The sequence below is a fragment of the Cornus florida genome, unplaced genomic scaffold, assembly GCF_030987335.1.
Source record: "Cornus florida cultivar Cherokee Brave unplaced genomic scaffold, ASM3098733v1 CherokeeBrave_3.0.0_Hap2_Chr01, whole genome shotgun sequence".
Classification (NCBI taxonomy): domain Eukaryota; kingdom Viridiplantae; phylum Streptophyta; class Magnoliopsida; order Cornales; family Cornaceae; genus Cornus; species Cornus florida.
In genome coordinates this window covers 56,057,748-56,072,389 of record NW_026775571.1, presented here as the reverse complement: position 1 = coordinate 56,072,389, position 14,642 = coordinate 56,057,748, and the positions used below count along the sequence as shown (strand labels likewise).

The 14,642-nt window shown below is 38.1% G+C and overlaps 1 protein-coding gene and 1 pseudogene across 1 annotated transcript in view; both read right to left on the bottom strand.

The window, feature by feature from the left end:
- Positions 1-5,291: 5,291 nt before the first annotated feature.
- Positions 5,292-10,124, bottom strand: LOC132272620 (putative UDP-rhamnose:rhamnosyltransferase 1; annotated as a pseudogene).
- A 3,991-nt stretch (positions 10,125-14,115) lies between these two features.
- The window catches only part of LOC132297656 (putative UDP-rhamnose:rhamnosyltransferase 1), a 1,795-nt gene continuing 1,268 nt past the window's right edge, over positions 14,116-14,642 (bottom strand). Inside the window, exon 1 of the mRNA XM_059794930.1 lies at positions 14,116-14,642. This exon is cut by the window's right edge and continues 1,268 nt beyond it. Coding sequence (XP_059650913.1) covers positions 14,218-14,642 — 425 coding nt within the window. The 3' untranslated portion in view covers positions 14,116-14,217.

Genomic DNA, 14,642 nt, shown 5'->3' with positions numbered 1-14,642 from the left:
TGATGAATGACCTTGGAATCTAGGCTGGTGGTAGCCTCCTTTAGAAGAGAAACAAAACCCTAAAATCTAGAGAGAGAAAGTGTATTCCTTTTTCTTGTTCTCCAAGTCACACCTAAAATATACATGAACTCATGTATATATAGGCAAAATAAAATAAGAATAAGGAAACAATAAATCATTCTCCATCTCTAATTCAACTTTCTCAATCCTAACATGACTCCAATATCAACTTGGGCTATTGGTGAGAATCCTTTTGGGCTTACTATTTTCTTGGCTCTTATAAATTAATAATTGGTCCGGTCCATTAAACCATGGACCCAATTCAATTAATTCATAAATTAATTTCTACTCCACTAAAAGAAATTAATTGCACTCCAATTAAATAGTAAATAACCTCTAAGTCAATGTTGCACTTTGACCCCTCTATGCTTAATTATTTATCGGATAATTAAAGCCATCAATCCGACAACATAATTAATATAATTATTTTGTTACCTTTGATTATTTCCGGCTCGATCACAATAAAATATTTATTTGACAAAAAATAATAATAATTTATTAAATAAATATATATATAAAACATTTGTCTAAAACATACGAAGGCCTTCGAATTTAATTTGTGATCAACCATAATCAAAACAAAATAAATACAAATAGCACTGATGCAAATATTGAGAATATAGACCTCTAATTATTAATTACATAACTACTCAAAGTGTCGATATAAGGATCCCGAGGTATCCGCCGAGCAAATCAAAGTAATTATTAATTAATAAAAGAGTCTATACTTCTCTCATGCTTGAGAGTCAAAAGCCATGACTGTGATAGAGAGCAATTGCATACGACAGCTCTCGCAATATATCTCAATCTATCGTGGACTCAGTTTAAGTCTTAACTAATTAAATGTACATCCATAATTACCGACTTTAAACCATTTATAATTACTAATTTATATCATAGTATTAATTGCCATTACATACATATATAAATATATTTTGTAATCAAGCGGACACCATCAATTCCATAAAGAATCGAAAAATAATACATTCCATTCACCAATTGTATAATGCTTTAATAATAATATCCAGACAAGAAACCATGACTTCTACAATCCAAAATTAGAATTTGCTATGCTAGGGCACACATATCCTAACAGCTCCCACTTGCACTTATAGCCAATTCAAATCACATCTAACTCCCATGTTCTCCATATGACGATCAAACATCTTGATCGGTAAAGCCTTTGTGAATGGATCAGCAAGGTTATGTTCCGATGCAATCTTGGCCACAAGTATATCTCCTCGCTTTACTATATCACGGACCACATGATGTTTCCTCTGAATGTGTCTTGTTCCTTTATGAAATTTTGGGTCCTTGGTTTCGGCTATAGCTGCACTATTATCACAATGAAGCGTCATAGGCCGATCTATATGCTCCACAACCTCCAGTTCAATTAGAAAGTTTCTCAACCAAACAGCTTCTTTTGCTGCCTCAGAGGCTGCAATGTATTCTGCTTCCATGGTTGAGTCAGCAGTACAACCCTGCTTGACACTCTTCCAACTAACTGCCCCTCCATTGAACTTAAACACATATCCAGATGTAGATCTCCTGGCATCTGGATCTGATTGAAAATCAGAATCCATATATCCGACTGGAACCAGATCATCACCTCCATAAATGAGCATTAGATTCTTAGTTCTTCTAAGGTATTTTAAGATATTCTTCACAGCTGACCAATGATCAAGTCCAGGATTGGACTGATATCTACTGACAATCCCTACCGAGTAGCAGATGTCCGGTCTGGTACAGACCATGGCATACATGAGACTACCAACTGCCGAAGCGTATGGTATCCGCCTCATTTGCTCAATTTCCTTATCAGTCTTGGGAGACTGGTCATTAGAAAGAGCCAACCCATGTCTATATGGCAAAAACCCTTTCTTAGAGTTTTCCATTCCAAACCTGATCAGAACTTTGTCAATGTAAGACTCTTGAGACAAGCCTATTTTCTTTTTAACCCGATCTCGCATAAGCTTGATCCCAAGAATATAGCTTGCTTCTCCAAGATCTTTCATCTCAAATTTATTGAACAACCACCTTTTAACTGATGACAATGCTTCTACATCATTACCAATGAGCAAGATGTCATCAACATATAAAACGAGAATCATGATGACATTACCCTGTTTTTTCTTGTAAACGCAAGGTTCAAACACGTTTTGTTCAAAGCCAAATAATTTGACTGCCTGATCAAAACAAATGTTCCATGTGCGTGAAGCTTGCTTAAGTCCATAAATAGACCTATTCAACTTACATACACAGTCCTCACGACCTTTAACCACGAAACCATCTGGTTGCCTCATGTAGATGTCTTGTTCAAGATGGCCATTTAAAAATGCCGTCTTAACATCCATCTGCCATATTTCATAGTCATAATAAGCACTAATGGCCAAAAGAATGCGAATAGATTTAAGCATTGCAACTGGTGAGAATGTATCCTCATAATCAATACCTTCACGTTGAGTGAAGCCTTTGGCAACCAGTCTAGCTTTGAATGTCTCAACATTCCCATCCATTCCTCTCTTTCGTTTGTAGATCCACTTACAACCAATGGGCTGAACCCCACTAGGAAGTTCTACAACATCCCAGACTTTGTTAGAATACATCGATTCCAACTCTGATTTCATGGCATCTTTCCAACGATTCGCATCTATATCGGTCAACGCTTCCGCATAACTTACTGGGTCCGACTCATGCTTATCGGGGACGGCCTCATAGACCTCACCCAAAAGTGTGAGTTTTTCGGGTTGGATGATAGTCCTCCCACTACGCCGAAGGACCGGTGCAGGAATCGATGTACTAGATGATGGTAATTCAACAGGGACTTCTTGTGTCTCATCATTCTCAGTATTTATATTAGGTGTGTCCACTGGGGGTATCTCTGACGTGCCAACCATCTCCTCTAACACTATCTGGCTACTAGGTTTGTGATTCATAATATAATCCTCCTCCAGGTAAACAGCATGAGTGCTGACAATAACCTTATTGTCCCTGGGATCATAAAATAATCCACCTCTAGTGCCCTTAGGATAGCCAACAAATAAGCATGCATCTGATCTTGCTTCCAACTTGTCTGCCTGTTTCTTTCGCACGTGTGCTGGACACCCCCATATATGCATGTGATTTAAACTAGGTTTACGTCCAAACCACAGCTCATATGGCGTTCCTGAAACAGCCTTGGATGGAACACAGTTCAAAATATACATCGCTGATTCTAAGGCTAATCCCCAAAATGATAGAGGTAATGTAGCAAAACTCATCATAGATCTAACCATGTTAAGTAAAGTTCTGTTTCTCCTTTCTGCCACTCCATTCTGTTGAGGGCAGTCAGGTGCGGATAACTGGCGCACAATACCCTCATTGACCATATGATCCTTGAACTCCCCCAAGAGGTATTCACCTCCTCGATCAGATCGAAGTGTTTTGATAAGTTTACCTAATTTACGCTCCACTTCCGCCTGAAACTCACGGAATTTTCCATAAGCTTCTGACTTGTGTCGCATTAGGTAAATATATCCAAAACGTGAATAATCATCAATGAAAGTGATGAAGTACTCAAACCCTCCTCTCGCTTGGGTGTTCATGGGACCACACACGTCTGTGTGCACCAACTCTAATTGTTCTTTGGCTCTATCTCCTTTGGCTGAGTAAGCCCTTCGAGTCATCTTTCCTTCAATACAGGATTCACAAGTTGGCATAGGCTCCTCTGCCTCACCAGGTAATAAACCTTCTTTAACCAACCTTTGAATCCTATTTTGATTGATGTGACCCAATCGTAGATGCCAATGATACAATGAGTTTGGAGAAACTGCTTTTCTTTTAACATTCAATCTAGATGAAGTTGCATTTAATTCATAATTTTGCATTTGATATGAGCTAGGAGTTAAAACATATAGATTATCTTTCAATGCACCAGAAGTTATAACACAACCATTTAATTTAATTAAAACATTTTTTCCAAAAGTAAAAATATAATTTTTGCAAACCAACGAAGAAACTGAAATTAAATTGTGCCTAACATTTGGCGCATAAAGACAATCTTCTAAAATAAGACTCCTCCCACTATCAAACTGCATATGAACCACTCCCACTGCTTTAGCTTCCACCTTGGCATTAGATCCCATATGCAAGTATATCTCTCCTTCATTGAGGCTTCTGGACTCCTGGAATCCCTGCAATGAATTGCAAACATGATTAGTGGCTCCAGAATCTATGCACCAGGAATCTATAGATTCAACCACATTACATGCCTCAACAATGAATATACCTTTTCCTTTGCCTTGTGTGCAAAGTATTGGGCAGTTAGGTTTCCAGTAACCCGGTTGACCGCAATGGAAGCAGTTTCCTTCGCCTTCAACCCGCACTTTCTTCTTTCCCTTATCCTTTTGGATTACTTTGTTTGGCACAACCACAGTTTTGGCACCATCCTTCTTCTTTTTCTTGCCCCTCCTCTTGGGCCTAGAAGTAGATGGTCCAGCAGACTGAGTGTAGTTGATAGATGCACCCTTGCTTTTGTTTATCCCTTCAAAGGTTACCAACTCATTCAATAGTTCAGCGAGTGTGTACTCAAGCTTATTCATGTAATAATTAACCCTAAAAGAGTTAAATGAGTCTGGCAATGAAGCGATAATCATGTCAACCTGAAGTTCACCATCCAAGTTGCATCCAAGGATCTCCAGTTCATTTAAAAAACCAATCATTTTTAAAGCATGTTCCCGAACTGAAGTACCTTGGACCATCTTAATGGTCATCAAATTTGTCATAGCATTTTGGCGTGCGCTCTTACCAATTTGCCCAAACATTTCCTTAAGGTTAAGCATAATGTCTGCAGAAGTGAGATATTGAAGATGTTGACTTTGGAGTACATTCGAGAGTGAAGCAAGAATGTAGCACCTAGTCATCTCATCTGCTTTATTCCATTTCTTAAATACTTCATGCTCCTCAGGAGGATCCTCAGGCAAAGGTGGAGAAGGTCTAGGAGTAGTAAGCACATAATTCAACCCCTCATATGTGAGTACAATATCTAGTTGCCTTTTCCAATCGATATAATTAGGTCCAGTTAATCGATTTTCTTTTAGTATGTTCGCAAGTGGACTGAATGGACTAGTCATGATAAATCTGAAAATAAAAGCATTCATACAATAAATAAAGTGAATAATAATAATCATGCAAGTATAAAACAATTAATTAATTGTGGGTCCCTCAACCACATTGCATGAAAAATCGGACAATCAATATGCCAATAACTTATCCGGTTGGCGGAATTCATTATTGCTTATTGACGAGAATAACTCATTATTTCCATATCTCTTTAGACAATGCCTTATCTAAATATGAAATAATTCCCGATTAGATTTAGCCTTTCTAAAATCACCTAGTATAGACCACTCCGTTGGGGAGCTAATACTATTGATTTTAGATTGAGTGTATAACATAATTAATGCTCCAACGGAAACACAAATATTAAATATATTGCCATTAATAGCTTAGACTCTTTAAATCATGCGTAGGGCCTTATTTTTAAAGATCTAACTATAATGATTATTTAATAAATATATTTTCGTGAGACAACCATTCTTGTAATCTAGACTCTTTAAATCATGCGTGGAGCCTTATTTTTAAAGATTTAATCATAATGGTTATAATTACGAAGGCCATGGGGTAATGTATAAAAATCCCCGCTCCCACTCAATTTTTAATAATATAAAACTAGGGTTTTTAATTCATGATTTAATGCATGCAAAACGCCTTGATTTTAATCCAATTAAATTTAGAAAATATATGGATGTTAAATGATTCACTAATCTTTAATTTGAGGCAAAAAATAATTTTTAAAAATAATTTTTCTGTTTCCCAATAAATGCCCTCAAATTAATTAGCAATCTAATCCAATTTATCTTCATAATTTAATTAATATAAATCAAGCCATTTAATTAAAAATCATGGATCCAATGCATGAACAATTATAACAATTATTAAATCATTCCATGCATCAAATAATAGACAAAAGCAATATAAATGGCCAATGGATTCAGCTTTTAACATTTAAAAACTATTCTTGCTGTACGGGCATCCTTCAACTGTCTGTAAACACCCATAGGAAGCTTGTACGCGTCAGGAGAAGCAAAACGCCGCTTGGAACGAGCCCGGAGGACCCCACACGCGCTGGCACGCGCCTAGGGCAAGCTGCACGCGCTCCCACGCGCCCCCACGCGCTGGCACGCGCTTGGGGCGCGTGGAATGCACCCTCACGCGCTCCCACGCGCCTGGGGCGCGTGGGACGCGCCTCCACGCGCCTTCCCGCGCGTGGAGTGTACCAACTCCTTGGCTGGCGCGTGAGATCCACGCGCCAGCTTGTCATTGACCAGCCCACTCCTGGCGCGTGTGGAACACGCGCCAGGCTCACCAAGGCACTGCCACACGTGATCCGGGCCACCTCCGACGCCTCTTCTCGCCGCCGGCGAAGCTCCGGCCACCGGAAAAACGCCGAAAAAATTCCAAAAAATCCGGAAAAATCCCAGAAAATTAAATTAAGCCTCAAAAAATTCCCAAAAAATTCAGAAAAATTCCAAAAAATTACTGAAGCCTAATTTAACCCTTTCGGACCCTCTTGAAGCTTCATAGCATCCTTTGATGAATATTACATGGCTTTAATTAATACTTACAATTTGAAATACAATGGAAAAAATTAAATTATATCATTGAATTTTCAAACGGCTAAAATAAAGCCTTAATTACATTCATCCAAAAATAAAATTACATTCTATATACCTATAAGCTTCATCCATGACCCAAACACACATCATCATCCATTCACAATTATACATACATCAACATGTATTAATATATATCAACATAATAAATCATACATTAACATATATCAATAATTTTATATATGTATATATAATTTGGATCCATGAATATGATTTTTATAAACACATGTTCTCTAGTAATGAATCAAACCATGTGCTCTGATACCACTGTTGGGAAACGTGCAAATTTTTAAAACTTTTTGAGGGATTTGCAATCATAGATCTTGATTCATTACATGGAGACAAGTTTTATGCAAAGATAGATAAAAGATGATGCATAATTCAATAAACAGATTGAATACTCACATCAAAGGTCTGAGTAAACCTTTTGAACTTTCCTCTAAAGTGAATGTTCTCACTTATTGTAGATCCCTTTAGCAAGATCCTTTCTCCTTCTTTTTGATTATTATCTTCCCTTTGGGAATCACCAATATGCCTTGATGAATGACCTTGGAATCTAGGCTGGTGGTAGCCTCCTTTAGAAGAGAAACAAAACCCTAAAATCTAGAGAGAGAAAGTGTATTCCTTTTTCTTGTTCTCCAAGTCACACCTAAAATATACACGAACTCATGTATATATAGGCAAAATAAAATAAGAATAAGGAAACAATAAATCATTCTCCATCTCTAATTCAACTTTCTCAATCCTAACATGACTCCAATATCAACTTGGGCTATTGGTGAGAATCCTTTTGGGCTTACTATTTTCTTGGCTCTTATAAATTAATAATTGGTCCGGTCCATTAAACCATGGACCCAATTCAATTAATTCATAAATTAATTTCTACTCCACTAAAAGAAATTAATTGCACTCCAATTAAATAGTAAATAACCTCTAAGTCAATGTTGCACTTTGACCCCTCTATGCTTAATTATTTATCGGATAATTAAAGCCATCAATCCGACAACATAATTAATATAATTATTTTGTTACCTTTGATTATTTCCGGCTCGATCACAATAAAATATTTATTTGACAAAAAATAATAATAATTTATTAAATAAATATATATATAAAACATTTGTCTAAAACATACGAAGGCCTTCGAATTTAATTTGTGATCAACCATAATCAAAACAAAATAAATACAAATAGCACTGATGCAAATATTGAGAATATAGACCTCTAATTATTAATTACATAACTACCCAAAGTGTCGATCTAAGGATCCCGAGGTATCCGCCGAGCAAATCAAAGTAATTATTAATTAATAAAAGAGTCTATACTTCTCTCATACTTGAGAGTCAAAAGCCATGACTGTGATAGAGAGCAATTGCATACGACAGCTCTCGCAATATATCTCAATCTATCGTGGACTCGGTTTAAGTCTTAACTAATTAAATGTCCATCCATAATTACCGACTTTAAACCATTTATGATTACTAATTTATATCATAGTATTAATTGCCATTACATACATATATAAATATATTTTGTAATCAAGCGGACACCATCAATTCCATAAAGAATCGAAAAATAATACATTCCATTCACCAATTGTATAATGCTTTAATAATAATATCCAGACAAGAAACCATGACTTCTACAATCCAAAATTAGAATTTGCTATGCTAGGGCACACATATCCTAACACAAACACCCTAGCATTCAACCCTTGATCTACCAAGAAGGGTAACATGATTAATGGTAACCCAAAATTAAGTCCCTCTATTATGGAACTCCAACCGCAGTGAGTAAGGAAACCACCCACCGAGTCATGACCCAGTACCCTGAGTTGAGGTGCCCAACCCGTCCATACAACTCCACGGTCCCTGGTTCGCTCCTCAAACCCAACTGGCAGCTCAACCGAGTCAGAGTCGTCTGAACCGGACAGTTTTCGCAGTACCCAGAAGAAGGGTAACCCAGATAGCTCCAACCCAAGAGCCAACTCAGTGAGTTGTTCCTGACTTAGTGTCACCTCACTCCCGAGTGCTACGTAAACCAGAGACTTTTTGTTTTGCTTGGTAAGCAACTCACTAATGGAAACCCACGCTTCATTTATTTCCTCTCCGCTATCCTACACTGAGGGAGGCATTAAACCCACCGGAATGATAGGTTTCTGGTGAAGCTCTCCGAGCAGGTTCAACCATTGAGGTTCGAACTCCTCACAGTGTCTTATGAAAATAGCGTCACACCCGAAAAGGGTCACACGCAGTCGTTGCGAGTCCGAAACTCCAAACTCGTTCGGTTCCAACAATCCCATGAGAAACGGTGTTTTGTGGAGGCGAAACGCTACCTTCGTCGGAAACGGAACCCACTCTGGCGGGACGGTGAAGTGCTCCGGCTCCGTACGTGGATGAGAGACGACTATAGAGGTCGAAGTGGGTCCTAAGAAAGCTATGAACCATGCATTGATTATTGAGAAGAAGGCACATGAGATGTTAAATTTACGTGCAAGCGGTGGCAACCAAAAATGAAGAAAATCGTGAATAATCTAATCGGGAGGCGGTGAGATGTGGAGGAACTGAGCGAACTCGGTGTCGAGTCGGTCGAAGGCGGTCTTGAGGTACTGAAATTGGTCGCCCCTAACGTCCATGGTGGCTTCTGCGTTCTGGGGCAGGCCGTTGACTTTTGGCAAGGTGAGTTTGATAAAGTGGATGAGGGGGACAAGGTTTGGAGACAGCTTGGGGAGGCGTTGGATGTTTCTTGGAGTGGAGATAAATGAGACTCTGTGGCCCTTTCGGGCGATGGATTTGGCAAGCTCTAAGAATGGTATCATGTGACCGAACCCTAGCCATGGAAACAACACTACGTGCAGTTTGCCATCGGAAGCCATGAGATCGATGAAACTAACTACTGATCACTTTCTTTGTGGTGCCTACCTACTTACTATAGGGCGTTTACTCATACACTTGTTATATTGTAGTAGTATGAAACTTTTAGTGGTGATTGATTTATGATCAACTATTCTATTATACTATTATGGTGGTACACCATTTTGTCAACAAATGCGTACAATATCTTAAGGATTAACTATTCTATTATGCTACTTGGTAGCAGAAGTTTTAAAGGGGTAAAATAAAATAATACATTTTTTTTTTTTTTTTTTTGTTTTGAAGGTTACTTAAAATTTTTAAAGAGACATGCAATTAATGTATTGTTTTTCTTCTAAAATTGTTAACTTGTTATTTTTAGTTTAGATATGTATGGTTACTAAGTTTGAAATTTTTTTGAAAATATGAAGGACAATAATAAAAAGATAAAATTTATTTACTTTAACTTTTCAAAATAGACTATTAATTTGGGACATTTAAAGCTACTAAAATGAGACAATAGTATCAATTTTGAAACGGGCCTACGTATCATGTGATAATTATATGATCAAAATTTTATATTAAAAATTATTTAGAGTAATGAATTAGTCAAACTTTTGCACTCCATCTTTCGACTTCATGTGACATTACCAAATTAAATATGAGTTCACTTGAGGAAATACAGAGTGTTAAAGCCTCTCTTTCTTCCTGTCAACTGGCTCTTGACTCAGCTCCTGACAACCAGGCATTGAGGACTCAAGAAAAGCACCTCCTCCATTCCTACACATCACTCAAGCTAGCTGAGGAGAAGAACAGCAGGCAAAAATCAAGAATCCAATGGCTCAAATGTGGGGACTCAAACACCTCCTATTTCTACAAAACTATTGCATCCAGGAACAACAGAAACAAAATTGCATCTCTTTCCTCCTCAAATGGCACCCTACTTGAGACTGAAGCAGCCATTAAGAATGAAATTGTCTCCTATTTTCATCTCTGCCTTGGGATGAACCCCCATCCTCCCCAAGACTTGAAGCAGCTGCAATCCCTCATTCAGCCTGTTATACCTGTTTCCTTCATGGAATCATTATGCTCAATCCCTACTGACACTGAAATTAAACTTTGCTTGTTCTCTCTTAGTAGTGATAAGGCTCCAGGGCTTGATGGTTATAATGCACATTTCTTCAAGAAAGCTTGGGCAATTATTGGTCAGGATATCACAAAGGCAGTCAGAGAATTTTTCACAACTAGGAAGCTACTTAGGGAGGTAAATTCCACCTATATCTCCCTTGTCCCAAAAGTTCCTAACCCTTCCACCATCAGTGAGTTTAGGCCAATCTCTTGTTGCACTACCATTTACAAGTGCATCTCCAAGCTTCTTGCTAACAAACTCAAACCAACTCTACCCTCAACCATTGATTAAGCTCAATCAGCCTTTATTCAGGGTAGGCAAATTGATGATAGCATCCTACTTGCTCAGGAGCTCCTAAATGGTTACCACAGGCACAACAATTCTCCTAGATGTTCACTCAAGATTGACCTCAAGAAGGCATTTGACTCAATGTCTTGGGATTTTCTCCTCAAATCTATGAAATTGATGGGTTATCCAGAAACTTTTGTCAAGTGGATCCAGGCCTGTGTCACCACCCCTTCATTCACCTTATCCATTAATGGTGAATTCAATGGGTTCTTTAACAGTGTCAAGGGGTTGAGACAAGGAGACCCCTTATCACCCTTTCTTTTTGTTCTTGTGATGTAGGTCCTCTCACTGATTTTGAACAAGTTCACAGCTGAAATGCCATATAAGTTTCATTGGAGATGTAAAAAGCTGAAGCTCACTCACCTGATATTTGCAGATGATCTTATGCTCTTCTCCCATGCTAGCATCCATCCATTCAAACCCTGAAGCATGCTCTTGATATATTCACTTCTCTCGCGGGGCTTCACATCAACCTCTCCAAGATTTAATGCTTTTTCACTGGGATTTCTAAACAGCTAAAAGCCAGCATTTTGTCACACCTTGGGTTCGAGAAGGGGCTGCTTCCTATGAGATATCTTGGGGTTCCCTTGATTACAACTATGTTGAGAACAAGTGACTGCAGAACCCTAATTGACAAAATTACTCTTAGGATAACTCACTAGTCTAACAAAGCTCTCTCCTTTGCTGGTAGACTACAGCTCATCAAGGCTGTGTTGTTTTCAACCCAAGTTTATTGGAGCTCTAAATTCATCCTCCCAATGGCCATTATCCATGAAATGGAATCCTTATTCAGATCGTTCCTATGGTCTGGTCCTTCTCTGAAGAAATCAGGTCGCAAAGTGGTTTGGGAGCATTGCTGTCTTCCTAAGAAGGCTGGAGGTCTTGGCATTCCTAATCTTGCATTGTGGAATGAGGTTGCAGTTATAAAGCATTTCTGGGACATCATTAGCTCCAAGCAAATGTTGTGGGTCAAATGGATTGACATCTACTTGCTCAAAAGTAGGAGTATCTGGGAAATCAATACTCCTGGACAGTGCTCTTGGAATTGGAGGAGACTTCTCAGCTTAAGGTCTTCCATCAAGCCTCTTGTTAAGCTTGAAATTGGTAATGGATCATCCACCAATTTCTGGTTTGACAACTGGTGCAGCCTTGGTCCACTCCATCTTCTTCTCACTCCACAACAGATTATTGATACTGTCCTTGACACCAAAACAAAACTGAGCTCATTCATAATCAATTCCACTTGGATGTTCCCACCTGCTGTTACAAATTTAATTCCAAATTTGCTTCAGGCCAACAATACCCCCTTGCCATGTCCACACAACTGTGACAAATTGAAATGGACTCCATCACCAAATGGAAAGTTCTCATTTGGCCATACACTCAACCATTTCAACAAACACTTGACAAGCATCCCATGGTCTCACCTGGTCTGGTCCAAAAACTCCATCCCTAAGCACTCATTCACACTATGGGTTGCTATTCAAGAGAGGCTGCCTACACTAAATCGAAGCTGCACATCACACATCAATGCCACTACCTGTACCTTATGTGGCTCTTCCCACTTAGAAACTCACGACCACTTATTCTTCAAGTGTGACTTCACAAGACCACTGTGGTTATTCATTCAAGTGAAATGTGGTTTCCTAATCCAACCATCATCGTGGCAGAACCTTATCCAATGGGCATCTCATCATTGGAAATCCAACCTTGGTGTCCACTACAGTTTCATTGCAAAACTTGCACTGGCCTCTCTTGTGTATAACATCTGGATGGAGCGCAACCGAAGGGTGTTTAAAAAGTCTTCATTATCCCAAAATGCCATACTCTAGCAGACCATTGATTTGATTAGGCTGAAACTCGTGTCCTCAAAACTGGCAGATTCTCCAAGCTCCAGGCGTATAATTGAAGAATGGGAACTTCCTACTTCTGTCATTCGTCCGCCGACGGAACCTCCTGATAGCCATTAACCATGGAGAAGGAAATCTCCCTATTACCACTACTTAGTGTTGTATCCTAGCTTGGATAACGGTTACTCTATTGCTCCATTGGGGCTTGGGCATCATTTGGGCTTCTTGTTCTATCCTTTGGTTGCAAGGTTAAGGTTTATCATTTACTTGGGCCTTGTTTGTTCATGGGCTTTGTTTGTTCTAGTTAGCCTGGGCTAACTACTCTCTTTTGTAATCTTGACTTATGCAATATAATCTTATTAACCTTTCAAAAAAAAAAAAAAAATAAATATTGTGTTATTTTGAGCTGATTTTTTCTTTTCTTTTTATTTGTGTTATTTTGACCTGATTTTTTCTTTTCTATTTATTTTTATTTTTTTATACAGTGAAATCATATTAATATTAAATACTATGACGATGTAATTTGATTACTTTTTTACTATTCAAAAAGTATTAATTTAAGAGAGAGTTGACGACAAATCCAAATAACACTATAACTCTTTTTTTAAGCATGCACTAATGCAAGTCTTGCTGTTATCATTGCATCCAAAGGCCGTCGACCCTCTTTTCACCTGCTATATTGAATATTTTTTTGCCTGACAATTACCTTCTATCTACCAATAATCTTTATACTCCTTTCAGGTTGAATTAAAATATTTGTTCAAAATATTCATCGTTAATTAATATTATTACATGAGTTTGTTGGGATCTCATGATTCATTCTCAATAAATATCTAATAAAATTATATAAAATAAAAAAGGCCACTTGTCTGAAGACGAATTTGAATTAAAGAATTTATTTAGGATATCGCATATTAAAAAAATGTCTTTAGAAACTTTCTCTTTCCTTTCTAATTTGTTATTCTTCACAATTAATTAATTAATTTTATTTTATATATATATATTTTTATTATTATTATTTTTGGCTATGATCAACTTGAAATAGTTGACTTTCTTTTGCGGGGGACCAAACCATTGGCATTTGATGAAGATTTAATTGACACCATATCCAGTAAATCAATCATGCTCTTAAGGGAGCCCTTGATAAATAAATAAATAAATAAATAAATAAATAAATATATATATATATATAGTGCACTTTGACATCACAATCCAAATCAAATTCAACACACAACACTGGTGTCTGTCTGAGTCTTGGAGTCAACTCAGCTGTCCTTGAGCACACGCTTATGGTTTTCAAGATACTCAACAAAGGACTCTATGTGTCTGTCTTGCCCTTCTTTGTCTCCGAATATTTTCTTCATCTCCCATGCGTTGTCCCTGTAAATGCTTCCCTCACCATCAACCATCACCAACCTCACTGACTCAGCCACTGAGTTCCTCGTAAACGAACCGTCTCGTTCGTCCCTGAGTATCTCTATCCCAACCTTCTTCTCTTCAAAGACCCTAGCATTCAACCCTTGATCTACGAAAAAGGGTAACATGATAAGTGGGAGCCCAAAATTGAGTCCCTCTATTATGGAACTCCAACCACAGTGAGTCAGGAAACCACCCACCGAGTCATGACCCAGTACCCTGAGTTGTGGCGCCCAACCCGTCCAAACAACTCCACGATCCTTGGTTCTCTCCT